Below are 26,980 nucleotides of genomic sequence, written 5' to 3' on the forward strand. Positions count from 1 at the left end.
GGACGCCAGACCTTCGAATCTGTAAATTACCAGGGAAAATCATGCTATAAACCAGCAAAGGGCAAAGGATGTAATTTGAGAGGACCAACTTGCAAACTCTGATTGCGTGACATAGCAGAGAGCAACCCAAAATTGTAATCAACTGCTTAATACTTTAAGAGCATTTACTACATACAACTTTGGTCTTGCTTTTATTTTTCAAAGGCCATGTTTCCCATAGAAATTTAGGCACATTAGAATCTAGAAAATCAAGTTATGCAAAGAAGCTTTTAATGGATTTACATCTCTCAGGTGCATTAAGATTCTGTTAGAAGCATATTGAGTAACTATGTTTAACAATACTTATTGGTTGCCTGTTACGTGCAAGGTTCTGTGCTCAATGCTAAAAGGAGATAAAAATGATCTATAAATAAAGTCAAGGAGTTAAGGGAAGTGAAAATGGGTTCAGTACACACAAAAAAAAACACATTTCAAGGCAGAATATGAGTCTGAAGAGTACTGGAGTGTGATGCAGAACCATCACAATGAAGACAAGCTTCATGCAGAAGACATGTGAGACGAGCTTCGGGGAATGCACAGGTAGAGATGAGGGCAAAGGAATATCAAGCAAGACAAAGCAAAGGTAAAGGTCTGGAGGTAGGAAAACACATGAGCATTCAAAAAAACAGGAAGCTGATTACAGCAGTGGAACTCAACAGGGGTGCTCTAGGAATTCGAGATGTCCTAGAACACAGGACAGTCACATACAATGCAGCTGTGTCCTGGGGTCTACCTGCTTTCACATGTTCTGCCAGACAGTCACTGGGGTGGGGGGGGGGAGGGGGTAACCTTATTAATGACCTCACCTAGGAACCAACTCCATTTTCATGTAAATGCAAAGTAATTTTTGCACCGATTCAAAACACATTGAATTTCCTAGGAATACAACTACCATAGAAAGTGATGGAAGATTATATGTTGTTTCGTCTGAAATGATACCAAGATTTCAGAAAATCACGACCCTGATGGGAACACTGCTCACGATGTTGGAGCCTTGACTACAACACATCCATGGATGTCTGCACTAGTAGCTTTCGAAAGCATGGTCATTTTCCATGACCTGCCTACTCCACTGTGGCTTCTACTGGAATCATGTCTGAGCATTTACATATTGGAATGCATATTATTTTGCAATAAATTACTTTACCTTTCTCTTTTACATTATACTAGAGGGTTACATTGGGTTTTTTTTATTGAGGTATAAATCACAAATGATACTACATTAGTTTCAGGCATACAACATAATGATTCAATATTTGTATACACAAAATGATCACCACTGTAAGTCTAGTTACCATCTATCACTGCACGGATACAAAAACACTTTTTTTCTTGTGACCAGAACTTTTAAGATGTACTCTGACGGGGGTGCCTAAGTGGCTCGGTTGGTTAAGCTTCCAACTTCGGCTCAGGTCACGATCTCGTGGTTTGTGAGTTCTAGCTCTACAGGGGGCTCTGTACTGACAGGGTGGAACCTGCTTTGCATTCTGTCTCCCTCGCTTTCTGCCCCTCCCCCACTTGCATGCACTCTCTCTCACTCTCTCTCTCTCAAAAATAAACATTCAAAAAAACATGTACTTTTAGCCACTTTCAAAATATGCAAAACAGTATTATTAACTATAGTCACCATGCTATACATGGCAGCCCCAGGACTTACTTATTTTATAAATGGATATATTGATTTTTAAAGATATTTTGGTGTCAGAAAATGGCTATAAAATCAATGACTTGAAGACTGTATATGAATGCAAGACATAAAGGAGAAGAAAGAATCAAAACAAGATAGTCTGAGCTTGGATCACACAATTGAAAGTATTTTTCAAGAACAGGAAGAGAACAATCTTGGTGCTTCATCCTTGGAGGGTTTTATCCCCCCCCCCCCCCAAATCTTTAAAGTATTGAGATTCCAGACCTTGACTAAGTGAATTTTAGAGAAGGAGGGGTTCTGGAGATCATGTCGTCTAGTCCAAACCCTCATCTTGTAAGTGAGGAAACAGGCCCAGCAAGGTGAAAAGGCTGGAACACAGGTCATCAGGAGCTTTACAGACACTGATTTTGCTAATAGTTTTCCTGCCAGCAACACATCCTCACTCAACGGTTACTCCATCTGGGTTTCCAAGCCGCACAGGTCACCGCTGGTGGATTCTGTTTCCCAGCAGCCACAGCCACATGCGGGAGGCACGGACTGTTGACCTTTTGCATGAAGCTGGTACAGAGGCTATGTGACAAAACGGAGGTGAATGAACCTCAGAAAATACACGCAGCCTGACAATCATAAAACATAATATCACTCATAATAATCAGCAGAAAAATAATCCCAGGCAAAAAAAAAAAAAAAGGAAAAAAAACCTCAAGGAAGATACAGATCTATATCTAAGTATGCAAAGGAAAGCATCGTTTCAGTGTTTTTAAAATCCTATTTGGGGTGATTAGAATTATTTTTCCTCAAAATAATATTGAAGATAGGCAGAATTACTAGTATTGGAAAATGATCCTAAACCTATCTCTTTATTCTGTTGGAACCAAACTGTCTCTCCTGAATGACAATGGCCTGTTGTCTAATTTAAATTTTTTTAATGTTTTATTTATTTATTTATTTTATTAAAAAAAAATTTTTTTTAACATTTATTTATTTTTGAGACAGAGAGAGACAGAGCATTAACAGGGGAGGGGCAGAGAGAGAGGGAGACACAGAATCCGAAACAGGCTCCAGGCTTTGAGCTGTCAGCACAGAGCCCGACGCGGGGCTTGAACTCACTGACCGTGAGATCATGACCTGAGCCAAAGTCGGACGCTTAACCGATCAAGCCACCCAGGCGCCCCTTTTTATTTATTTTTGAGACAGAGACAGAGTATGAGAGGGAGAGGGGCAGAGAGAGACAGAGACACAGAATCTGAAGCAGACTCCAGGCTCTGAGCTGTCATAGAGCCCAATGCAGGGCTCGAACTCATGAACCACAAGATCGTGACTTGAGCGGAAGTCAGTTGCTTAATCGACTGGGCCACCCAGGCGCCCCCTTTTTCTTTTTTTTTTCAATGTTTTATTTATTTTTGAGAGAGCCTATTGCCTAATTTAAATAGTAACAACTCAAGTTTTTATTTATTTTATTTTTTAACGTTTATTTATTTTTGAGACAGAGAGAGACAGAGCATGAACGGGGGAGGGTCAGAGAGAGGGAGACACAGAATCTGAAACAGGCTCCAGGCTTTGAGTTGTCAGCACAGAGCCGGACGCGGGGCTCGAACTCACAGACCACGAGATCACGACCTGAGCCGAAGTCAGACGCTTAACTGACTGAGCCACCCAGGTGCCCCAACAGCTCAAGTTTTTAAACACCCAGTCACAAAAGGTAAATTCATGGGGAGAGAAAAACAGTCAATTGGTACAATTTCAAAATACTTTGTAACAAAATGACAGAGATTAACTGATTTTTTTCACTTTTTGGCAGTGTTATCTCTTATCATTCAATCAAGATTTATTGAGAACCTTCTGTGTCGGTCAGGCTCTGTGTCAGGCATTGAATGTGAGAATGGCCAATAAAACAGACATGGTTTCCTGCACTCCCAGGACTATAACGGGATACAGTAAAACATACAATGTCAGCACCACGTGTAAGTAGTGGGTGACCAGGATGGCAAGCTCACAGTGTTTGCAGGGATACACCCACATAAACTAGAGTACAACGGGACTGGGGCTACCCTTGCCACTTGCTCAAAGTTGGAGATGAAGGAGAGAGGCAGCCATCAGGCTCTCTTATTGAGAGAGTGCTTTTTTTTTTTTTTTTTTTTTTTTTTTTTAAGATTTTGCTTTTAAGTAATCTCTGCACTCAATGTGGGGCTCGAACCCACAACCTCGAGATTGGGAGTCTCATGCTCTACCAACTGAGATAGCCAGGTGCCCCCGGAGGGTGCTTTTTAAATAGGGCCTTGTGGTGCCTGAGTGGCTCAAGTCGGTTAAGCAACTGACTTTGGCTCAGGTCGTGATCTCACAGTTTATGAGTTCGAGCCCCACATCAGGTTCTCTGTCAGCGCAGAGCCTGCTTCAGATCCTTTGGGTCCCTCTCTCTCTGCCCCACCCCAGCTCACTCTCTCAAAAATAAATAAACATTAAAAAAAAAAAGTTTAGGGGCGCCTGGGTGGCTCAGTCGGTTCAGCGGCCGACTTCAGCTCAGGTCATGATCTCATGGTCCGTGAGTTCGAGCCCCGCATCGGGCTCTGTGCTGACCGCTCAGAGCCTGGAGCCTGTTTCAGATTCTGTGTCTCCCTCTCTCTCTGACCCTCCCCCGTTCATGCTCTGTCTCTCTCTGTCTCAAAAATAAATAAACGTTAAAAAAAAAAGTTTAAATAGGGCTTTAAGGGACGAGAGGATTTCACAGACCTGAGAAGAGGAGGGGCATTCCAGTAGATGGGAGTGAAAGTGGACAGACAAGGAGAGACGGAAATGACCGGCTGCTCCAGGGAGACCACACCTGTGGCACCAAGAGCAAGAGCCCCTGGAGAAGTCACCCAGGCCCAGGGGACAAGGCTTGGCGAACCCTGCCAAGGAGTCCTGCTGGTATTGAGGGCAGACTCCCCGGTAAGTGATGCGAGAGGGCCCTGAGGAGCAAAATGTCCCTCTGTTTGTTCAAGGAGGCAAGACCGGGCAGTAATGAGGACAAGGGGCCCTGAGCTCAGCAAAGACCTGAGTCTGAACCCTTGTTCTGCCCACACACAGCTGTGTGAGCCAGCCTTTGTGAGCCCCGCTCTTTATCTGGGACGAGAATGCTGGATGCTAGGAGCATTAACTAAGATGCTGAGAAAGCCCTTAGCACAGAACCGGGCACTCAGAACGCCAATTCAGTAAATGGAACTCATTGTTATTCGGGCCGCCACCAGGGGAGGGGGGTGACAGGGGGAAGAAACAGGGAAATAAGAAAATCAGTGGCTCTCCTCGACCTTCCGCGAGGCATGTCACATTAGGAACATCAGTGGCCTGCAAGGCAGGCGAGGGGCACGGGCCGGGGGAGAGCTGGCTCCGAGCAGTTCTGTCTGCAAGCTCCCTCTATCTAGGCAAGCAGGGGTGAGGACAGAGGAGCAGAAATGTGAGCTTCACACAGGGGCCCTTTGTCGGCCCACTGGGGAGGGCAGGGCGCCTGCAGGAGCTGGAGCTGCTCACGGCTGAGGCCGCCACAGGGAGACGCCGCAGAGGAGCTGACCTCTCGGCCAGCTGCGTTCTCAGTGGCAGCTCTTCCTCTTCTGCCCACACCCACCTCACCCGGGTGAAACCCAGCTTCCTGGCTCAGGCGGCCAAGCTGAGCACGAGCACACGCTAGGCGGTACACGGTGCTCCCCCTCAAGTTCCTCCCCCCGCCCCCGCTGCGGCTACAAACTCTCCTGCATTGTGCTACCTCCTCCCTTAGTCTAGCTAATGAATAAGTTTCTTGTTTCCCTTAGTAGCCCCCACCGCTCTCCCTGCCTCTTTAGCTCAGTGAGGAATCACCATCATCATCACCACCACCATCATCATCATCGCTGCAACAATGATAATACTAACGACAACTGAGTGCCCGGTACTCTTCTAAATTCTCTACCTGTAATCCCCTGGGTAGGTACTGTGAATCCCACCCCCCATTTCACAGATGAGAAACGGGGGCCCACACTGCGTAAGTAAACTGCCCAAGAGCACACGGCTAGTAAGCAGCAGAGCCAGGATGGAAAATGCAGGCGGGCCAAGTCCAGAGCCACAGCCTTTCCCCTCTGCCTCTGGCTGCTAATGAGGCGGGCTGTTCTCTCCGGGACAGAAGGTGTCTCCTGAGTGTCAGGTACTCATAGGCTGTTCCTGAATGCAGTCTGCTTTGTCAACCTCAAGATCTGCTCGTTTTTAAAGATAGCAGCTGATGGGGCACCTGGGTGGCTCAGCTGGTTAAGCATCCAACTCTTGATTTTGGCTCCTGTCATGATCTCACGGTTCGTGAGTTTGAGCCCTGCACGGGGCTCTCTGCCATCAGGGCGGAGCCCACTTCTGTCTCCCTCTCTCTCTGCCCCTCCCCCACTCACATCTTTCTCTCTCAAAAATAAACATTTAAAAAAAAAACATGTTTTTTTGAATACAGATGGCAGCTGTTTTTGTTACCAGCTTTCAGCACCTTGGAACACACTCATTAAACTAACAGTTCCCTTTGGGAATAAAATCCTAATGGCATGCTCAGTGGGGTTTATCTCATCAGCCTGGCTGGTCGGAACACCCTTGGGATGTGGCTGAGTAGGATCAGTTGTTGTCGTGTAGAACCAGTCACACCTGCTGCTACTGATTTTGGTTTTACCCACTTTACAACGAGAAATGCAACGGCAGAGAACTCACGCCCACATGTTCGCCCTACTTACTCATACCCACCACACACACAGAAAGGCACTCAAATACCTGTCCCATCATACAGAGATAATACACGTCCATCAAAACCCATTCTGCGTCCCACGTACCCAGGCGAAACCCAAATGTGCACTTGTGTACAAGCCCCAGGTGAGAAGGGATGAGTTCCCAAAAGCAGGCGGAGTCAGACATGCAAACATATGGCAGACACCTAACGACATAATAGCTGATATTTATCGGCGCTTCCTATAGGCCAAGAGCTGAGCTAAGTGTCTTTGTTTTTCCTACTTTATCTTAGTCAATCCTCTCAACTACCTATAAGACATTTTTTTAATCATCTGCATTTTACAAATGGGAAACCAGAGCTACATAGAGTTAAAATAACTCGCAGAAGGTCAGACAGCTAATAAGTAGCCACCGAGGTCAACTGCTCCTAGAACGGAGGCAGATCCCACATGATTGTTACCATTCCCCATGTACACCTTGTATCTCAAATGTCTTTCATCTAAAGCAAAACTCTTTTGATTCCCCCCAGCACCTGCTGCTCCCACGCCACCGATAATGTTCCATCTCAGCAAACAGCGCTCACTGTCTGTCTAGCTTCCCAAAGCTGTCCTCAACTCCTCCTGTCCTGCAAAACCCACATTCAACTCCTCAGCAAACCCTCAATCTATCTAAAGCTCTCTTCCTCCTCTGCTACTGTCATCCCTTGCTTGGACCATTTGCAAAAGCCTCTAACAAGTGTCCCTGCCTCCATGCTTGCTCCTCCACATCCATTTTCCCTACACCAGACAGATTTTAATCTTTGCAAAATATCAATCAAATCATATCCCTCCCCTGCTTAAGATTTCCCACTGGTCACCCCACTGTACTCAACAGAATCTGAACCTAACATTCTGTCCAACAAAGCCCAGCCCTGAAATGGCCCCGTCTTCACCTCCGGCTCCATCTGATATGAGTCCCCCTCCTGCCCACCATGGCCCGGCCACACTGGCCTGCTTGCCCTCTCTAACTCCACTTTGCTTCTGGCTTAGGACCTGTATTACCTTAACTACTCTCTCGGCCTGGAACGTTCTTTCTTCTAATCTCCACATGGCCAGCTCCTCCTCATCCGTGAGGTCTCTACAGGGTATAGATGGCTACCTGTCCTGCAAAAGCCCATGTCCCCCTTCCAGAGCGTGGGGTTAGCGTTCTGTCCCCACTTGACTCCCAGTGCAGCCATGTGGGCCCAGGGTGGCCAAGTGTTTGCCAAAAGAATGGCAGTGGGATTGATGTGGATCGATGCCAGGCCAAGGCTTTAAAGGGACAGGTGCACCTTTTCCACCCTTTTTCCCCTTCCTCTAGCCAAAGGCAGAGGACTCTGAGGTCCTAGGGGATGACACAGCCTCAAGATGGAAAAGGCCTGTGTCCCCAAATCACCACATGGAGGAAAGCCACTTGTTGCCTAACTAGGAACCCCTTACTGGACTGCTCCATGGATCAGAAATAAACTTCATTCGAGAAGCCACTGAAATGGGACTTACTCGTCACAGCTGCTAGAGATACTCTAACACAGAGACAGTCCCTGACCACTCAGCCTAACTAGCAACCTGTCACCTTATCACATCACGCTGCATGGCATTTATCATTATATGTTTCCTGTTTATCAGTTATCTGCCTTTCTCAACTGTAACGTGGTATCTATGGGAGCCGTGACCCTATTTGCCTGATGCGTACATCCCCAGAACCCAGAGAAGTGCCTGGCACAGATTAGGTGATCAATAAATATTCAGAAATGAGGGAATGAATGAGCAAGTGAGTAAATGAACCTGCTCAATAAATAGTTACTGAATCGAAGAGGAAGAGCAGTAGTTCAGAGGCATGTCCCACCTTGGAAGCCTTGCACTTGTTTCCCTTGATTGGAATGCTAGCCCTGAGATATCTGTGTGGCTCCCTCTTTCAGGTATGTATTCAAATGTCCCTTTTGCAGCAAGGCTTTCCCTGACCACACTTTTCAAGTCCTAACAGTTTACACACATGCGTGCGCGCGCGCGCACACACACACACACACACACAGCCTCCCTTCTTGCTCTGTTTTCTTCTTCTTCATAGAACTTATCAAACATTGAGTTGGTTAACTCTTTGTCTCCGCCACCCCAAGAACATAAAAAACACCATGAGGGTAAGGAACTGCCCGGAATAGTGCCCTAGCACATAAAGGTACTCAATCCATTTTTGGTGAAAGAAGGAAGTAGGAAAGGAAGGAAATTTAATTCTGTGAGGGGAAGAGGTGGGTAGATTCTGCAGGTGAGACAACACGGGGGTTATGCTGGAACAAGAGAACGGCCACACGAGCAGTAGACAGAATATCTGCCCTCCAACAAAAACTTCCTGAGGTTAAAAGCTTGACTCCATTACCATAGTTTTTAAACTGCAATTCTGTGATGAAGCAATGCATCACGGACATGATGTCACTGCTTTCACAGGTGCTGCCCACAAAATGAGGGATCACCAACATGCTCGGATATTTCTTTTTGAAATAATTCACCCAGTTGGCGATCAGAGTGGACTTCCCACAACCACGTTCTCCAGACAAGAGCAAAATAGACTTGTCAACTGGAAGAGGATTTATTCTGAAAAATAAAGGGGTAAAATGTAGTCAATATTTACAAAGGAAGGGAGGGAGAAAATATTGTTCTGCATCTCTCTCTAAGAGATAGGAAATTCTAGCTAGTCTCAACTTTGGCCTCAATGGGCTCTAAGTAAGTAATCTGCCCTCTGGGCTTTAGCTCTGCCCTGTGTAAAATTAGGACAGAGGAGAGATGGTAACCGTGGAAGGCCCTTCCAGCTACACAGATCCTAGGGTTGTCCAGTAAAAACCTGGGCTTACATCAAGGGCCCAACCTGCCCAAACGCCCAGGAGACCCTATCACACCAGCCCACCGTCCTTGTATCTGTGCTGCTAACATCCTCCCAGGGACACAGCCACCATCACCAAACTGATCGTCCATAGAATACCATATCAGGAGCAAAATAGAAGCACTCATATGCCAAGGATCCCCATCGATCCTGACTACCATGACATTGCAAATGACCATGATTGTTAGTAACTCACTAAGAGGTAGTCTGCTCCTCTACCAGGGTGACTTGGCCTGTAGAACGGCAGAAAGAAGATTCCTCTGCACTGGCGTGGGCACAAGATAACTCATTGCTTAACTTCCGTAGTGAAGTACGTCCAGATATACAGAGGATTCCCAGGTATCACCGGTGTCACTACATGCAGACTTCAATCCTATTCCTTACACGCCCGTGATTTCATAAATATGTGCCTAGTGATTTTTCACGGAGGTAAGTTCCAGGGAGGCAGTTACCAGGCTTCTCGTACTCACTGTTGGATAGCTTGTGGCTGGGACAGTACTAATCGCACGCTGCTGAATGAGTGAATGGCATAAAATAAGCCAGCCTGACATTCGGGTTCAGCAGAGCAAGAAGATCAGTGTGAAGAGCCATTAAAATAGAAACCTAAAGCAGGTTAGGATCGTTAAATAGAAGTCACTCCCTAAGAATTCCATCACCGTTATTATGAGTTAGGAGTCAATGTGTTATTGCTTTAATTATGTCTCCATGAAATGTGAATGGCAGAATCTGATTTTGTGTCCTATTTCCACCCTTGCCCTCTTTAGGTCTATCCTCAGCCAAGCAGCCACAGTGAGCTTGTCAAACTATGTCACATATGTCATTTCTCTGTCCAAAAATGGTAAAAGCTCAAGTCCTTACGATGACCTGTGAGACCAGATAAGACCTTCCCCCTCCCCCCATCCATTACATGTCCACCCTCGTCCCCCACCACTCTCCCTACAGCCCTGACTTCCTTCCAGCCTCTGGCCTCCCTGCCATTCCTCCTGCCTCAGCACCTCTGTGTTTGCTGTTCCCTCTGTCTGGAATGCTTGTCCAATCCATATTTGCATAGCTTGCTCTCTCACCTGTTTCCAGTAGTCAGCCCAATGCCACCTTCTACCAGACAGCCTATTCCCTTTCAAAATTTTATACTTCACTCCGTAGCACTAAAGACATCGAACCTATTACATATTTTCCATATTTATCATGTTTGTTACCTAGCTCCATAATCTAAGCTCCGTGGAGGCAGGGGTTTTTGTCTCTTTGTTCACTGCTGTATCCCGTGTCTAGAACACTCCTTGGCACTTAGCAGGTAAAACCAATGAAGGAAAAATACAAATAGAATACATCCACATAATTAGGCTAGGCTCTGAATAATTTCTTCTCAGTAACAAACGGAAAATGAAAACTTTGCAAAGCAATCTGTGGCCATTGCTCTAGATGGTCAGTTACTAAGACAATGCCTGGAAACCTCAAAAGAACGCCCCTTTCCACTACCTACACATATAATTTGGGAACTTACAGTCCAAAGCATTGTTTCCAAATGGCAAAATCCTGTTTCCACACAGCTAATTTCGAAGGACTTATTTCATTGTTGTTTTTGTTTGGGCACAGTCAGACTTGTCACTGCAGTACAATTTATCAAATTTTTCATCTACTCTGAAACGCTTAAAGTTATAACCTGTGTGAGATACAACTCACGTACCAAAAACTCATCATTGTCCAGTGTATACTTCAGCGGCTTTCACTATATTCACACGGTTGTACGAATATCGCTACTAATTCCAGACCATCTTCAGCCCCCCACAAAGAACCTCCAGACCCTCTAGGGGCCATTTCCCGTTTCCCCTCTTCTTTCATCCCCTGGCTGCCACTAACCTACTGTCTCTATTGATTTGCCCATTCAAACCTAAGGGGTTTTTTTATTGGGGGAGGGGACAGAGAGAGGGGGACAAAGGATCTGAAGCGGGCTCTGCACTGGCTGACAGACTAGACTGACAGCAGAGAGCCCGATGCGGGGCTCGAACTCACAAATCCTGAGATCATGACTTGAGCTGAAGTCGCATGCTCAACAGACTGAGCCACCCAGGTGCCCCTCAAAGGTAAGATTTTTTAAACACGTGACCTATAGATCCAAACTCCTGTAAGTTTTAAAAGCCTTGACTGAGCTCCATGTCGTATTAACCAAATAACTTGTCTTCCTCTTGGCAGGAGTTCCCGGAACCACAAAAATGGTGCTGGCTCTACACCTCGGTGAGTTGAAATGGTGGGTGCAGAGACAGGGGCAGAGGCGGCGGAGGGGGATGGTGGAGAGGGAGAGGTGGGGTGAGTGGCCGAGCCATCCCAGCCATTGTGGGTTTATTTCAAACTACAAAACTGACAGAATAAATGCGATCTGTGGTAAGAAGTGGAGGCGGAGGATGGAGAAATAAAACTGTCTCGAGAATCTCCCTATTTCTACTGATGAGACAGAGAGGGACTTTGACTTCACGCCCCAGCCTCTTCATGCCTGTGGGGGGTGAACCCATGCCTCCCGGGTGGGGAAAGATATGGGGATTTTAATGTGGACGACGCTGGACAAAACAATGAAGGAGTGCACACACTGGGTAAGACAACTCAATTCTGTGCACAAACACAAATAATAATGTGGCCCACAGTAGGCACTTAATAAGTCTTAGCTGAATGGGGCACCTGGGTGACTCAGTCGGTTAAGCATCTGGCTTCGGCTCAGGTCACGATCTCGCAGTTCGTGAGTTCGAGCCCCGTGTCGGGCTCTGTGCTGACAGCTCAGAGCCTGGAGCCTGCTTCGGATTCTGTGTCTCCCCCCCTCTCTGCCCCTCCTGTGCTCATGCTCTGTCTCTCTCTGTCTCAAAAATAAATAAAAAACATTTTAAAAAATTTAAAATAAGTCTTAGCTGAAAATCTTCATGGAATAATGAGCTGATGATGTATGTGGAAGCTCTTTGTAAAATACACGACTCTATACAGATGCATTGTTCATATTTCCTAATCCAATTTCTTCTCCTTAAAGTCTTTCCATCGTTGTCAGGAATTACTTCCAGCAACTTAGATCTATGGGGGGAAAAGGAGGCAAGCTCTACCCTCCAGAGTTAAGAATCTTCTTGAGGAGACTGGAAGAAACTGAAATAGCCAGGAAAACTTTGCAAATGCAGAGTGATATCTGATAAGGAAATTCTAACCCAAGGGTGGCTTTTAGGAGGCCTCTCATGCAGGAAAGGGTGGCCATAGAAAAGGGGAGGTAGGGGAGGACGGCCAAAATTTGAGGGATCATAGTCACTAAAGTCAGGCTGTTTTGCTTAAGCCTGAGGAAAAGGCTTGAGATTTCTTGCCATCTTACCTGAGGACAGCATCTAACCCAGAGCCTGCTGCAGCACTGTTACGATCAGATCCCACATCCTGTAAGGCAAATCTTTCCAAGATTTCAAAGGTTCTGTTTGATTCCTTGGAAATAACACTTCTTTGCACTTCTCCACGAACTCTTCATGATAGAAACGTTCACAGTTGTGTTTGTAGTCTTTAGGGACAAAAAGACAAGTTTTAATGTCTTAGATTTGTTTCACATTTTCCATTACATGTGGTTATGATAAATGCCCAGGAAGATGTCTCCCCTTCTGCATCTGTATCACCTTCTGTCTATGTTGGTACCATGTTTCACAGCCCATCACATATTCTAGTGAAAGCAAACAATAGGCAAGAAATTTAATCTTCCTAAAGCTATTCATATATGGAATCCTATTAGTATTTCAAGTTATTTCATGACCTCAGAATAACAAGGGCAAAAAAATAAAAAATAAAAACTGTATTTGCAAGGCGCCTGGGTGGCTCAGTCAGTTAAGGTCTGACTCTTGCTTTTCACTCAGGTCACGATCTCATGGTTCGTGAGATAGAGCCCTGAGTTGGGCTCTGCACTGACAGCATGGAGCCTGCTTGGGATTCTCCCTCTCTCTCTGCCTCTCTCTCTCTGCCCCTCCCCTACCTGTGTATGCTCTCTCCCCTCAAAATAAATAAACTTAAAAAAAAAAAAAAACTAGATTTGCTACATACATCCCCTCATCTTTTTAGATTGTTAACTAAGCATGAAGTTACCTAATTCAATCTTGTGGCAAACGTTTATATGTCTAACCATGGCAGGGGCTGGAGAGCAGGGTGTATTTTTAGGACAAGATGCCCTGATCCAATGACAACCATGGGTAGAAGTGTAACTCTGCCATTGGGCAAGCCTGTTAAACTCTCCGGTAAAATAACGGGCAGGGCCAGACGCTTGGATCTCTCAGAGATTCCTTCCAGTTTCAATTTACTGTAATTCTAAACTCACAGTTTAATTAAAGTCAAGGTGCTCTGGACTGCCAAAATTCCCTTCTGTCTCTGGAGACATTTAGGTCCCCCAAAGTTTGTTTTTGCTTTTGTTTTAATGGAGGGAGGCTGTTATGCAGGAAAACGAACACCAGGTAGGCTAACGTGGTAGGTTCTGAAGATACTCACCTTACCTTGGACCTCCATACTTAACTGGGCTGCCCTTTGGTTCAGGTTAGAGCCAAACAGACCTGGAAATCCTACAGTCTGGCCAAAGTCAGCTTCAGATTTCAAGGTCTTAGACAGAATTGGGAACGATCCCACAGTCTAATGGGTTTCTTGAGGTGAACTTGAACCTCACCCACTAATCTCAAGTATTTCCAAGGACCTCAGAAGTGTTTCTAAGAGTGAAGAGTATGAACCAAATAGCTCTATATTGTCTTATAATAACCACCAGCTTCCCAAGTGGCCTTTTGCTACCCACCACCCACTCCCATCAGATTTTGGAACTACCTGGGTGATTAAAGGGTATCAAAGATACAAAAGAAAAATAATGTAGCAATTCTTTCTAAAGTCTTTTTTAAAATAATTCATCCATTCTGTAACTTCTAATTCACACATTTAGTCCATATATCATACATTCAAAACTAAAGTCTAAAGCAAGCTAATTTTTCAGTAATGACTAAAACCAAAGGCAAAGGAGAATACCATGGAGACCTGACCTGTCTCTAACCCAAATACAGAGACAGGCTTGATTCTTAAACACATTAGTAAATATTAATCTACATAATGCAGTTCAGATTGAGATTAGTCACTACTAGTGATATAAAGAATACCACTATTAACCATATTTCAAGCTTTGGCCAAAAGCATATATCCTTCCAGCACTCGTGTGTGGTTATTCGTTTTTATTAGCTTTATTTGCTCTGTGCCTAATATGCATTAGGCACTGCTTTTAGGTATTTTACACACATTATTACTCTCAAGGTGGCTAATGTTAACCCATTATACACAAGAAGAGACTAAGACTTACCAATATTGCCATTTGCTCAAGGTCACACACAGCTAGGAACTGAAAAATCTGAGATCTGAGAACATGTCTGTCCTTAGACATTCTAAAACTCCAAGCTTGTAGTAAACATTCAGGATAGTTTTTGACACTCAACACGCATTCACCTACTCTAGTTTCAGTAACAGCCTCAGATTATCATTTGGTATCACATCCTGTCCCAACTCTCCACTCATGTTATTCCAGTGGGTCTGACTCTACCTCCAGCTCCAAGGTGACATATGACCCAGGATTAGCCAATCAGAGCGTCACACTCTCTTGGCACCAGTGATTAAGTCAGATACAAGCATATGGTCTCAGGCTACTCAGGGGCAGAAAGACTCAGTGATAGGACTCTGAACCATTTCTGCCGGACTTGAACTTAGAGCTGACCTTCCTTCCATGGTGGAGGAGCCGAGGAACTGAGGCAGCATCAGACAGCAGAGCCATGCTGAGAGATAATAAAACACCAGGGCTTGGTAACATCATTGGAGCCACTGGTTGAAGCCTGAGCTGAACCAGACCTAATCCTGGGCTTTAAACTTATATAACCTAATAAATCCCTTTCTCGTTAAAGTCAGTTTGAGTCACCCACAACCCAAAGAGTTATGACTGACACAGCATTCTTTTCTAGGACTCCAAAATGATTTGGCTTGTAGGCAGAGTTGATGGGCACAGGTGGGATTTCACCACCCCCTTCCTCCCCACCAACGCTGCATTTGAATGACTTTAGGTGAGTCAACTCTGTCCCTTCAGTTTACCACAAATCCACCTGCTCCCTACCATAAGGACTACGGCCTGCCTGGCCACCCAAAAGCATTTGGGAATGTACCTCATGCCATCACGTTGCAAGCCCACATTAATTGGGCCCTTACAACAGTACTTCATGACCTTTTTTGGATCATTGGGTCATTGAACCTTCTGAGAATCTGATCAAAGACACAGGCCATCTCTGTACCCCCACCCCCTGCAAAACACACATATACGTGTAAACATTCTATTTTTTTTTTAATATAATTTTAAGGGCAGCACAGATCCCTCCCAAAGTCTGTCTAGGTGAAAGACCTCTGCCATTCTCTAATATTGCTCTTCCCCTTTTATTCTGTATGTGTCCATGAGTCACTACTTTCAAAAATAAATGTAATCACTTCATTTAGAGGCAGAATGGCAAGCTGTGCTTATCAAACTTTAATGGGTATGCAACTTACCTGGTCATCTTATTAAAAGGCAGACTCTTATTCAGTAGACCTGGAATGCATTTCTAACAAGCTCCTAGGTGATGCTCAGTGCCGGTCCATGGATTACTGAGTGGTAAGGTTGAAAGAAAATGAGGGGGGATTTCAGAGTCAAAATGCCCTGGGTTCAAATCCCAGAATGATCCCTCGCTAATGATGTGACATCAGAGAAGTCACTTAACTGCCATACAGCAGCTTTCATTTGCTCATCTGTAAAACAGGATTTATAGTGCCTACCTTGCAGGGCTAAATCTTTAAGATTAAATGTGAAAATATACAAAAGGCACCCAAAAATTAATAAAAGCTCTCTTCCCTTTAGATCGGGGTTTCTCAGCCTTGACATTATTGACATTTCAGGTTGGAAAACACTTTCCTATGGGGGGCTGTTGTGTCTGCTATAAGATGTGTGGCAGTTTCCCTGACCTCCACCCATTAGGACACCAGGACCATCCCCTGGCTCTGATGCCAGAATGTCTTCAGATTTGGCCCAAATGCCCCGCAGGGAACAATGAGCCCTGATCGAGACGCTCTGCTCCAGACCTACCACATTAACTGCCAAATATTTTAGGTAGTCTCAGAGCTCCTGAACTTCCTCAACAGTCTTCCATGACCCCTGATTTGCTCTTATTTTCCATTTCAAAAATCTCCAAATGGAGAAATGCATGTTACAGGAATATGGTAACGATTTTAAAGGTTTAAGGAATATGTTCAGTCGTTTAAAGGTTCCTCTTACAAAGAAGACATAACAAAACATATTAGCCTTATGTCGATAATAGACTTAGCTCTCTCCGTAGTTACTAACCTATATTTCCGATCATTAAAGTGGCTGGGTAAAGTTGTTCTATCACAACTGACCAGTCCTTGAAAACCAGGTCCCCCAACTCATGGAGATCTTTATAAAATCGGGACACGGAACCCTTTGCTAATAATCTTGGCCTTAAGCTTTCCAATCCTTAATTTTTCCTCATCAGTCAGCAGAGATCCCGAGGACGGCCCCTCCTTTTCCTCATCTAAAGTCTTCAGCAACGTGGTTCCAGTCCTAAAGTAAAAATACTGAAATGGAGACTCATTCAGAAATGCTGCTTGGATGACCTCAAACTCCATCAAACTGTAGTTGGGATTCTCCAGGACCCAAGGATAACCATTTTTTGCAGCAACGTAGAGGTTCTGTTCTACCTGGATAAACTGAACAAGTTAGTCACTCTGGAGAGCATTAGAGGCACATGGTCAGGGAGGAAGTCCCCGTACGTCTGACCCAGCATGCAGATGAAGAAAGGAAAGCAGCTGTTCACATAGTCGAGACAGAGCTTCAGATACTGGGAGTGGAGACAAGAATGCTGTCTGAACAGCTTGGAGGGTGAGGGTGGCGGGGCCTTCAACGCTGACCACCTCAGGTCCACGGCTTTGAAATACGTGGCCCGGGAATTGCAGACTTCGTTAAGCTGAGGAAAGATGTAGTCGGCCAGAAAGTCTCTCTCTTCTTGAAAATCACTCAGAGTCGAGCAGATGTAAGGCTGAATGGGTTTCTGGGGCTTTAAAATAAATTGGGCATACCTGTCTACATGTGCCTTCTGGCTCATTTCACTTTGCTCAGGGGATGACATCGCGTTTAAAATGTAACAATTATCCTGGCACAGTTGCCAACCTCCGCTGCTTCTAAGAATTCCTCCTAATTGTGTTTGCTACAAACACTCTGAAAACTTTCCCGACGATGAGAGGTGCCAACCAATGGACAGATCAGAGTTGAAAATCCAGTTTAAGTTAGGACTGAAAAAGAAAAAAAACAAGAATGTTCATTTTAGGATTAAAGGAAGTTCACATTTCCCCTGTTCTCCCCCAAAGCTTTTGCTGAAGAGCTGAGAGCCCGGAGGTGAGCAGGCCCTGGACACGAGGCCCCACCCACTGCCACTTCTGCCCCCTGTGAATTTGCAGATTATGCAAGGGGACTTCCTGAGAGAGTGAAAAGGAAGACAAATGCAGAAAATGAGCCTAACGCATCTAGGAGCAGACTTACTCAAGACCACTGACCAAGACCAGAAGCAAGAATGCAAATAGGTTATGAAGTTGAGGTCAGGACAAGAGGAAGAAATCAAAGTGTCACAAGGCCCAACACCAGTAGTGCACCCGGCATCTGAGAGACAAGGAAGTCGGGATCAAAGACCTTGACAGAGTTCTGTGATTTTTTTTTTTTTTTTTTAATCTTAAATTGAGCAGGCTCACATGAACTCCAACCACCTACGTGAGCTGGGAATTCAATTCCACTGAGCCAATGATAAAACACACGCCCTCCAACAACGACGTAGATATGCGTGCACCCTGCTGAGAAGCAAAAAGTTAAAAACGACCTCGTTTCATGAGCATTTTCTTTTTTTTTTTTCTTTTTTTTTTTTTTAATTTTTTTTTCAACGTTTTTTATTTATTTTTTGGGACAGAGAGAGACAGAGCATGAATGGGGGAGGGTCAGAAAGAGAGGGAGACACAGAATCGGAAACAGGCTCCAGGCTCCGAGCCATCAGCCCAGAGCCCGACGAGGGGCTCGAACTCACGGACCGCGAGATCGTGACCTGGCTGAAGTCAGACGCTTAACCGACTGCGCCACCCAGGTGCCCCAACATGAGCATTTTCTTAATGCAAACTCATTTCCATATGAAACTTTGCTTTTTGGGTTATGTTTTTTGCCTTCACCTGTGGAAAAACATCGTGTGATCAGGTATAGGGCAATTTTTCATCAGGATCATCTGACAAGAATAATGCAGCACGTTTTTAAAAAGTGTTAACCCATGGGGCGCCTGGGTGGCTCAGTCGGTTGAACGTCCGACTTCAGCTCAGGTCACGATCTCACGGTTCGTGAGTTCAAGCCCCGCATCGGGCTCTGGGCTGATGGCTCAGAGCCTGGAGCCTGCTTCCGATTCTGTGTCTCCCTCTCTCTCTGCCCCTCCCCCATTCATGCTCTGTCTCTCTCTGTCTCAAAAATAAATAAACATTAAAAAAAAAAAATTAAAAAAAAAATAAAATAAAATAAAAATAAAAAGTGTTAACCCTTTTGCTTTTAATTGTTACAATAGCTCAATAATAGATAATATTGCCACCATACTTTACAGATGAAGAAACGGAAGTTCAAATAGGATAAGCATGTCCAAAGTCACTTGGCTAGTGCGTGGATAGCCAGGATCTAAACACAGGTTAGCCTGACTCCAGAACACATATATTATAGTGCCTCCATATTATAGAGATCATGAAATACCTTAAATCAATGGGTGGGAAATACCTATCCAATAAATGATATTGTAATAACAAGTGGCAATTTGAAAAGAAAAATTAATTTAAGCCATACTCTCACACTACTGTACCAAAAAAAAAAAAAAGTTACCCAAAACGACAGAATAGGCGTCATAAGTGCTTTATTAACAGACTTCTCTCTTGCCAAGTAGGAGGCTAAAATTAAATTGTCAGCCCTTGCAAATATCCACCTTCTCCTAGGTCCATGCAATCAGAGGTCATTTCTATTTTGGTCTCTACCATGTCCCCAACACCTAACATAATAATTGGTCCAGAGTGGGTGAAAGGTAAATATTTGTCAAATGACAGAATTTAACATAATTTTCAAATTAAAAGAAAACATTATTGAATATTTGTCAGACCGGGAGAGGACTTCTAAAACTTACAAGCTATAGAAGAAATCACCAAAAAAATGGACAGATATAGTTACATTTTGAAAAGACATAAAAGGTAATCATTGGGCTCTAAAAAATATTTGCCACAAATAAATTTATCTTTACTCTAAAAAAAATACTGACATCCTAGTAGACATATAAGCAAAAGACACAAATAGATAAAAAAGAAAAACAATGCAAGAATATATATAAACGCATATGCAACCTTGCTAGAATTTTTTTTTAAACGTTTAAAGCAATGATACAGATTTTTAAGTATAAGTATATAAACACTGGTGAAACTTTTATCTCACATATAGCTATGGAACTGTAAACTGGTAATTTCAGAAAGCGATTGGAAGGTATATTTAGAAGACAAGTGACAATATATTTCAAAATATATTAAAGCGTTTATAATGTTTGACTCAATGACTCCACTTTCTGGGAATCACTCCAAGGAACTAATCGAAATAGTGAAAAACTATAGCCATTAAGATGTTCATTATATTGTTTCTGACAGGAAAAATGGTAAAAGAAAGAAAGCAAACTAAATGGTCTTTGCCAAGGGACTAGCTAAGAGGATAAAAGTACAACCATGGACGGCAGGTTGTGCATCTGTTAAAAAGACAGTTATGGACTTCTGCTTGTAGCCATAATAGAACGAGAGGGACTAGACTTATCTATCTTCTTAAGAAAATTAGAAAACTGACAAAACACATTAAATAGCTTTTTTCAGTTATTAGACTTCAGGCAGTATGGGAGCATAAAGCCTAAGCGAACTAGAGTATCTCAGAAAAAGTCCGGGGTACCTGGATGGCTCAAATCTCATGGTTCATGGATTTGAGCCCCCGAGTTGGGCTTTGCACTGACAGTGTGGAGCCTGCTTCAGATTATCTGTCTCCCTCTCTGCCCCTCCCTTGCTCGCACATAAACTCTCTCTCTCTCAAAAATACACAAAGAAGAAAAAAGAAAAAGTAGACTTCAGAACAAAGAGTATTACTAAGAATAGAGAGTGACGTTACATGATGATAAAGGAGTCCACCAAAAAGACCTAACAATCTTAAGAGTGTATGCACTTAACGACAGAGCTCCAAAATACACAAAGCAAAAACCGGCAGAAAGAAGAAACAGACAAACCTTAACATAGTCAGAGATTCAACATTCTTCTCTCACTAATCGATAGTTCAAGAAGACAAATAATCTGCAAGGATACAAAAGATCTGAAAAACACCATCAAACAACCTGACATTTTTTTTTTTTAATATTCCACCCAACAACAGCAGAATACTGATTCTTCTCAAGTGCACGTAGAACAAGCACCAAGATAGATCATATGCTAGGCCAGGGGTCAGCAAACTACAGACCGGAAGTTAAAGCCCATCTGTTAACCTGTTTTTATAGAGAACATTCTATTGGAACACAGCCATCCCCATTCATATATTATGTATTTCATGCTACAGCAGCAGAGTTGAGAAGTTGAGCCTGTGAGGAGGTTTTGAGTATAAAGTCTGAAATATTTTCTATCTGGCCCTCTATTTTTATTTTATTTTATTATTGTTTATTTATTTTTGGGAGAGAGAAAGAGAAAGCAAGCAGGAGAGGCACAGAGAGACAGGGAGACAGAGAATCCGAACCAGGCTCCACACTGTCAGTGCAAAGCCCAGCATAGGTCTCTAACCCATGAACCGTGAGATCATGACCTGAGCCAAAGTTGGATGCTCAACCGAATGAGCCATGCAGGCACCCCTCTTTCTGGCCCTTTAAACGATGTTTGTCAACCTCCATTCTATGCCATAAACCAAAACTCAACAAATCTGAAAGAACTGAAATCATATAAAGTACACTCTTTAACCACCATGGAATTGCATTAGAAACTAATAACAGAAAGATACCTAAAAAATTCACAAGTTTTGGGAATTACACATTACATTTCTAATTGTAAACTCATGGGTGGAAGAGAAAGAAGAAAATTAGAGCAGTGATAGAAATCAGTAAGAAGGCATCGCTTGCCTAGTGGAGGGGCAGGGGACAGAAATAACTTGGAAGAGTCACAAGGGAACTCTGTAGGGCAATGGGAATGTTCTATATCTTAATTATAGTGGTGGTTAGGTAGAGGCATTCATCACAATTCATCAACTGAACATTTAAAATGGGCGCGTTTAGGGGTGCCTGGGTGGCTGGCTCAGTCGGTTGAGCGTCTGACTTCAGTTCAGGTCATGATCTCATGGCTCTTGGTTTTGGCTCAGGTCATGATCTCCTGTTTCGTGAATATGAGCCCCTCATTGGGCTCTCTGCTGTCAGCGCAGAGCCTGCTTCTCATCCTCTGTCCCCCTCTCTGCCCCACCCCCATTCACGTGCGCGCTCATTCTCTCTCAAAAATAAAAACATTTTTTAAAAATGGGTGCATCTAAATTTTATGTAATTTATACTGAAAGAAGTTTAATTCTTACAAAAATCTGAGAACTAGCAAGAGGAAAATATTTATAATGGTTGGGTGAAAAGAAAAGAAAAAAAGCGTAGGCCATAATAACAACAGTGTCAACAAAACGCAGCTAAGTATGGGAAACAGCACACTACAGAGGTGAATGAAAGCTCTAAGCTCAGAAGACCGATTCCCTAGATTCAAGTTCTTATGGTAAGTTTCTCAATTTCACCATGCTTCAGTGTCCTCATCTGCAAAATAGGAATGACAGGATCCATATCATAAAATACTAGAGAAGATCAAACAAGTTACTAGATGCAAAATGCTAAGAACGGTGTCTGTAACAAATATCCAATGAATGTTAACTATTATTATCAGAAGAAATGCACAGGAGGGAAAAACAGAAAAGAAAAATGATATGGTAGCTGTGTTAGAATGGCTAATTATGGCAGATTGCAGCATTATCTATTTCTCTAATCAAAATGACTGTACTCTTACCTCTGGGCTGCCATCCAGGGACATGCCATCCAGACAGAGGAAGACCCAGAAACGTCGGGGCCACGTGAGCCAGGGCCACATGAGCCAGGGGCACGTGAGCCACGGCCACGGCAGCCTCACAGCACCAGAAGCACCCAGGAGGCCAGGGTAATGCTGGTGGCATGCATCACCACGGGACCAACTTTGACAAATATCACCCAGGTTACTTTGGGAAAGTTGGCATGAGGCATCACCACTTAAAGAGCTTCTGCCCAACTGTCAACCTTGACAAACTGTGGACCTTGGGCAGTGAGCAGACATGGGTAAATGCTGCCAAAAAGAAAACAAGACAGAAGCTGCTCCTATCATTGATGTGATGCGATGGCGCTACTACAAAGTTTTGGGGAAAGGAAAGCTCCCAAAACATGGTGCCTGCCATCTTGAAGGCACCATGGGGGGAGAGGGAGTGGGGCTGTGACTAGGTAGCTTGAAGCCACGTGGAGGGAGGTTCATTCAATGCTAACAAGTGCTTTTCAAAAAAAAAGGCTGTGAATTATAGCTATATTATTTTATAATTAAATTTTTAAATTAAAAAAAATCTCTAGAGGCCCCTGGCTGGCTCATTTGGTGGAGTGTGTGACTCTTGGTCTTGAGGTTATGGGTTCAAGCCCCACCTTAGGTGTAAAGATTGCTTAAAAATAAAATCTGAAAATAAAAATAACAATCTCCAGGGGTGCCTGGGTGGCTCAGTACATTTAGCATTGGACTTGGGGACTTCAGCTTAGGTCATCATCTTGTGGTTCTTGAGTTTGAGCCCTACATCAGGCTCTCTGCTGTCAGCATGGAGCCACTTCACATCCTGTCTCCCTCTCTCTGTCCCTCCTTTGCATCTTGTGTCTCTCTCAAAAATAAATAAACATTAAAATAATAATAATAATAATAATAATAATAATAATCTCCACATCTTGCTCCAGAACTGCTAATAAAGACCCTTCCCAGTTTTTGCCAAAATAGGGGATTAATGGAGCAGGGAGGGGGAGTAGAGGAGACCTAAATGGAAGGAGTCATTTTTGAGTGGAAAGAAAATATGGAAAAGTAAGATGTGACTTTTAATTTTACTTTAAGGCAATTTAAGTCAAAAAACTTTTAACTAGAAACTTCATTATTACCATAAGTGGAAAACCCTTATCATATGCCACAAATAGATAGTAGCCATAAAAATAAATGCATTAAAAAACAGTGTGAAAAAATTCTAGTTAGATACACTTCTCTTTTTATTGAAAAGGTAGATTAACATGTACTTATTAGAGAGACATTTAAGACAAACTTGTACCAAATTAACTTTCTCTTGGCAGAATCAAAAAAATTGAAGCAGAATTGAAAGGTCCAACATCTACACCAGGAAATGAAAGTTATTTAATATCTGTCCCTGGCCCATCTGACAGCAGCAAGGGGCATCATGGTGGATACACTCCTAGAAGTTGAGCATGAATTTTGGAGTCATATAAACCCTGCCTCAAACTGACTCTGTCACTAGGACCTGCACCTGTAAATCTGGAAATGATGACCACACCCATGTGACAGGGTTAAATGAGACTCTGCATAATAAGCACCTGATAAGCTTTTTTTTTTTTTAATAAAAATTTGTTTTAACACTTCTTTAAAAAAATTTGTTTATGTTTATTTATTCTTGAGACAGACAGAGCACAAGTGGGGGAGGGGCAGAGAGAGAAGGAGACACAGAATCTGAAGCAGGCTCCAGGCTCTGAGCTGCCAGCATAGAGCCTGATGTGGGGCTCGAACCCACAAACTGTGAGATCATGACCTGAGCCAAAGTCAGATGCTCAACCGACTGAGCCACCCAGGCGCCCTTTAGCACTTCTAAAATGGACCTCTCATAATATCCTTACTTAAGATTTCTTAAGCAAGTTATCACTGTTTTATATTTTATAATCTACAAGGTACATACTAAGCCCTCAATGTTTGCTATTCCTATTGTTGTCAAAGTTAATATTACCTTTATAACATGTTTGCCTTCATATTTTGTGATACAGCAGCCTCAACAGTATTACTCCATGGATCACTGCACTTTATAACTAAAAGTTATGAGAATATCTATTAACTGGTCAGAAATTCCTCTGACCTTTTACAGAAATTTCTCTCAATATTTTAAGGCTTAGAAATTTCTATATTCAAATTACCTAACTTTGGTAATTTTACCCTTGACAGCCCCAGATTTTTTTAAGCTTCTTATGCTTAAAATGTCCATTGGTGGGAATGTAAATTGGTACAACTATTCTAGGGGGCAATTTTTAGTATCAAAATCCTTTTAAAACATGTCATATTTTTTACCAAGCATTCCAATTTTTTTTTTTAGAGAGATAGAAAATGCAAGACGCCCCAAGCATTTCCAATTTTAAAAATTCATTTTGTATATAAAGATTTATCTATAAGGATTTCCGTTGCAGCAATATTTATGATGGTTTAAAATTGGTAAAAAACTAAAGGTCTAACAACAATAAATCGAACAATTACAGCACAGTCATGACACGAGACGATGTTAATCCGTTAAAAGACACCTTGCAAAAATATTTACATGGGAAACTGTTTACCACATATTGACAAGTGAAAAAGAAAGTTCCAAAAATAGTATTCTTGTGTGATCCCCATTCAATTTAAAAATATATGTTAGATTTTGGGGTACCTGAGTGGCTCAGTCAGTTAAGCATATGACTTTTGGTTTCACTCAGGTCATGATCTCACAACTGATTCTCTCAAGATTCTCTATCTCTCCCTTTCCCTCTCCCTCTCTCCCCTCCCTTACACATTCTCTCTCTCTCTCTCTCTCTCCTCCTTTCTCAGAAAAATAAATAAATAAAAATACATGTCAAATTTCAACACAGACACCAAGATGCTAGTGGTGATCGATCTCATTAATGCATACAGGTTACTTCAATTTTCTTCCTTGACCTTTCTTTTAATTTTCAATCTTTTTTATAATGCACATTCATGGCTGTTGAAATCTTAACACAATAAAATTTCCTTTTTTAAAAAAAGCCCTCAAACTCTTCCCAGTAGTCAAGAGGTGGCTAGAACAATGTAAGAAATGTTTAAAGGGCGCCTGAGTGGCTCAGTCGGTTAAGCGTCCAAGTTCAGCTCAGGTCATGATCTCAGGGCTTGTGGACTAGAGCCCCGGGTCGGGCTCTGTGCTGACGGCTCAGAATCTGGAGCCTGCTTCAGATTCTGTGTCTCCCTCTCTCTCTGCTCCTCCCCCCTCCACTGCCTCTCAAAAATAAATACACATTAAAATTTTTTTTTAAAAATAAATGTTTAAAATATGAGTTCTACTTTGTTCTGCCAATACCGAACTCTGGGACTTCATCTAAGTTCTCAGAACCACAAATTTCCTAAGCTTTTTTTTTTTTTATTATTTTTAAAGGGGATGTGCAGGGGGGAGGTTTGATATGGGAGCATAAATTGGTATAGCCTTTTCTCAGAGGAATTAGTAAATACTCATAGAATTTTGAATGTATATACACTTTGATCTAACTATTCCAAACTATATATTTATCCTCCAGACAAACACGCACGAACACAAAACCTTGTGCATGTTAAAGCATTCTCTGCAGCACTAATCGTGATAGCAACAAAAGCTGGAAACAATACCAATGCCTATCAAACAGGACAGCAGATTGGGGTACCTGGGTGGCTCAGTCGGTAAAGCGGCCGACTTCAGCTCAGGTCATGATCTTGCGGTCTGTGAGTTTGAGCCCCGCGTCGGGCTCTGTGCTGACAGCTCAGAGCCTGGAGCCTGTTTCAGATTCTGTGTCTCCCTCTCTCTCTGACCCTCCCCTGTTCATGCTTTGTCTCTGTCTCAAAAATAAATAAATGTTTAAAAAAAAATTTAAAAAGAAAACGAAAAAAAAACCAGGATAGCAGATTTAAAAAGGAATGAGATATCTGAGATGTATTAAATAGAATAAGCTAATGTGTATTGTTCCCTTTGTTTTTTAAAAAATCAAAAATTTCATCTTTAATTTAACCACACACGTACTTTTGCACAAATACACACAAATTTTTGGCAGGATGCATAAGGAAACTCTATCAGTAATGACTTCTAGAGAATGGGAATGAGGAGGTGGGAAGAATCTAGAACTTTTACCTTTGACCTTATACTTTTCTGTACCAACTGGGCATTTTTTTACACCATGAGAATATAATAGTTTTATCATTTAAAACTGAAAGGGAGGGGCGCCTGGGTGGCTCAGTCGGTTGAGCGTCCAACTTCAGCTCAAGTCATGATCTCACAGTCTGTGAGTTCAAGCCCCGCATTGGGCTCTGTGCTGATGGCTCAGAGCCTGGAGCCTGCTTCCGATTCTGTGTCTCCCTCTCTCTCTGCCCCTTCCCTGCTTATGCTCTGTCTCTCTCTGTCTCAAAAATAAATAAAAACATTAAGAAAAAAAATTTTTTTTAATAAATAAATAAAACTGAAAGGGAGAGTTGTAGAATAACATGATTTCCAAGATTCCTTCCAGCTCTAAAACTCTATTTAGTCCTAACGTAAAT

At 43.0% G+C, this 26,980-nt stretch overlaps 1 protein-coding gene and 1 non-coding gene across 2 annotated transcripts in view; both read right to left on the bottom strand.

Annotated features, from left to right (window-relative positions):
• Positions 1 to 26,980, bottom strand: part of LOC122225013 (putative tetratricopeptide repeat protein 41) — an 81,745-nt gene that overhangs the window by 48,705 nt on the left and 6,060 nt on the right. Inside the window, 6 exon segments of the mRNA XM_042947557.1 lie at positions 8,786 to 9,000; positions 12,624 to 12,741; positions 12,744 to 12,800; positions 16,665 to 16,767; positions 16,769 to 17,037; positions 17,040 to 17,629. Of these exon segments, the coding sequence (XP_042803491.1) occupies positions 8,786 to 9,000; positions 12,624 to 12,741; positions 12,744 to 12,800; positions 16,665 to 16,767; positions 16,769 to 17,037; positions 17,040 to 17,466 (1,189 nt within the window). The 5' untranslated portion in view covers positions 17,467 to 17,629.
• On the bottom strand, positions 3,864 to 3,936 carry TRNAG-CCC. The gene has a single exon. It is a non-coding gene; the product is annotated as a tRNA-Gly (tRNA).

The sequence above is a fragment of the Panthera leo genome, chromosome B4, assembly GCF_018350215.1.
Source record: "Panthera leo isolate Ple1 chromosome B4, P.leo_Ple1_pat1.1, whole genome shotgun sequence".
Classification (NCBI taxonomy): domain Eukaryota; kingdom Metazoa; phylum Chordata; class Mammalia; order Carnivora; family Felidae; genus Panthera; species Panthera leo.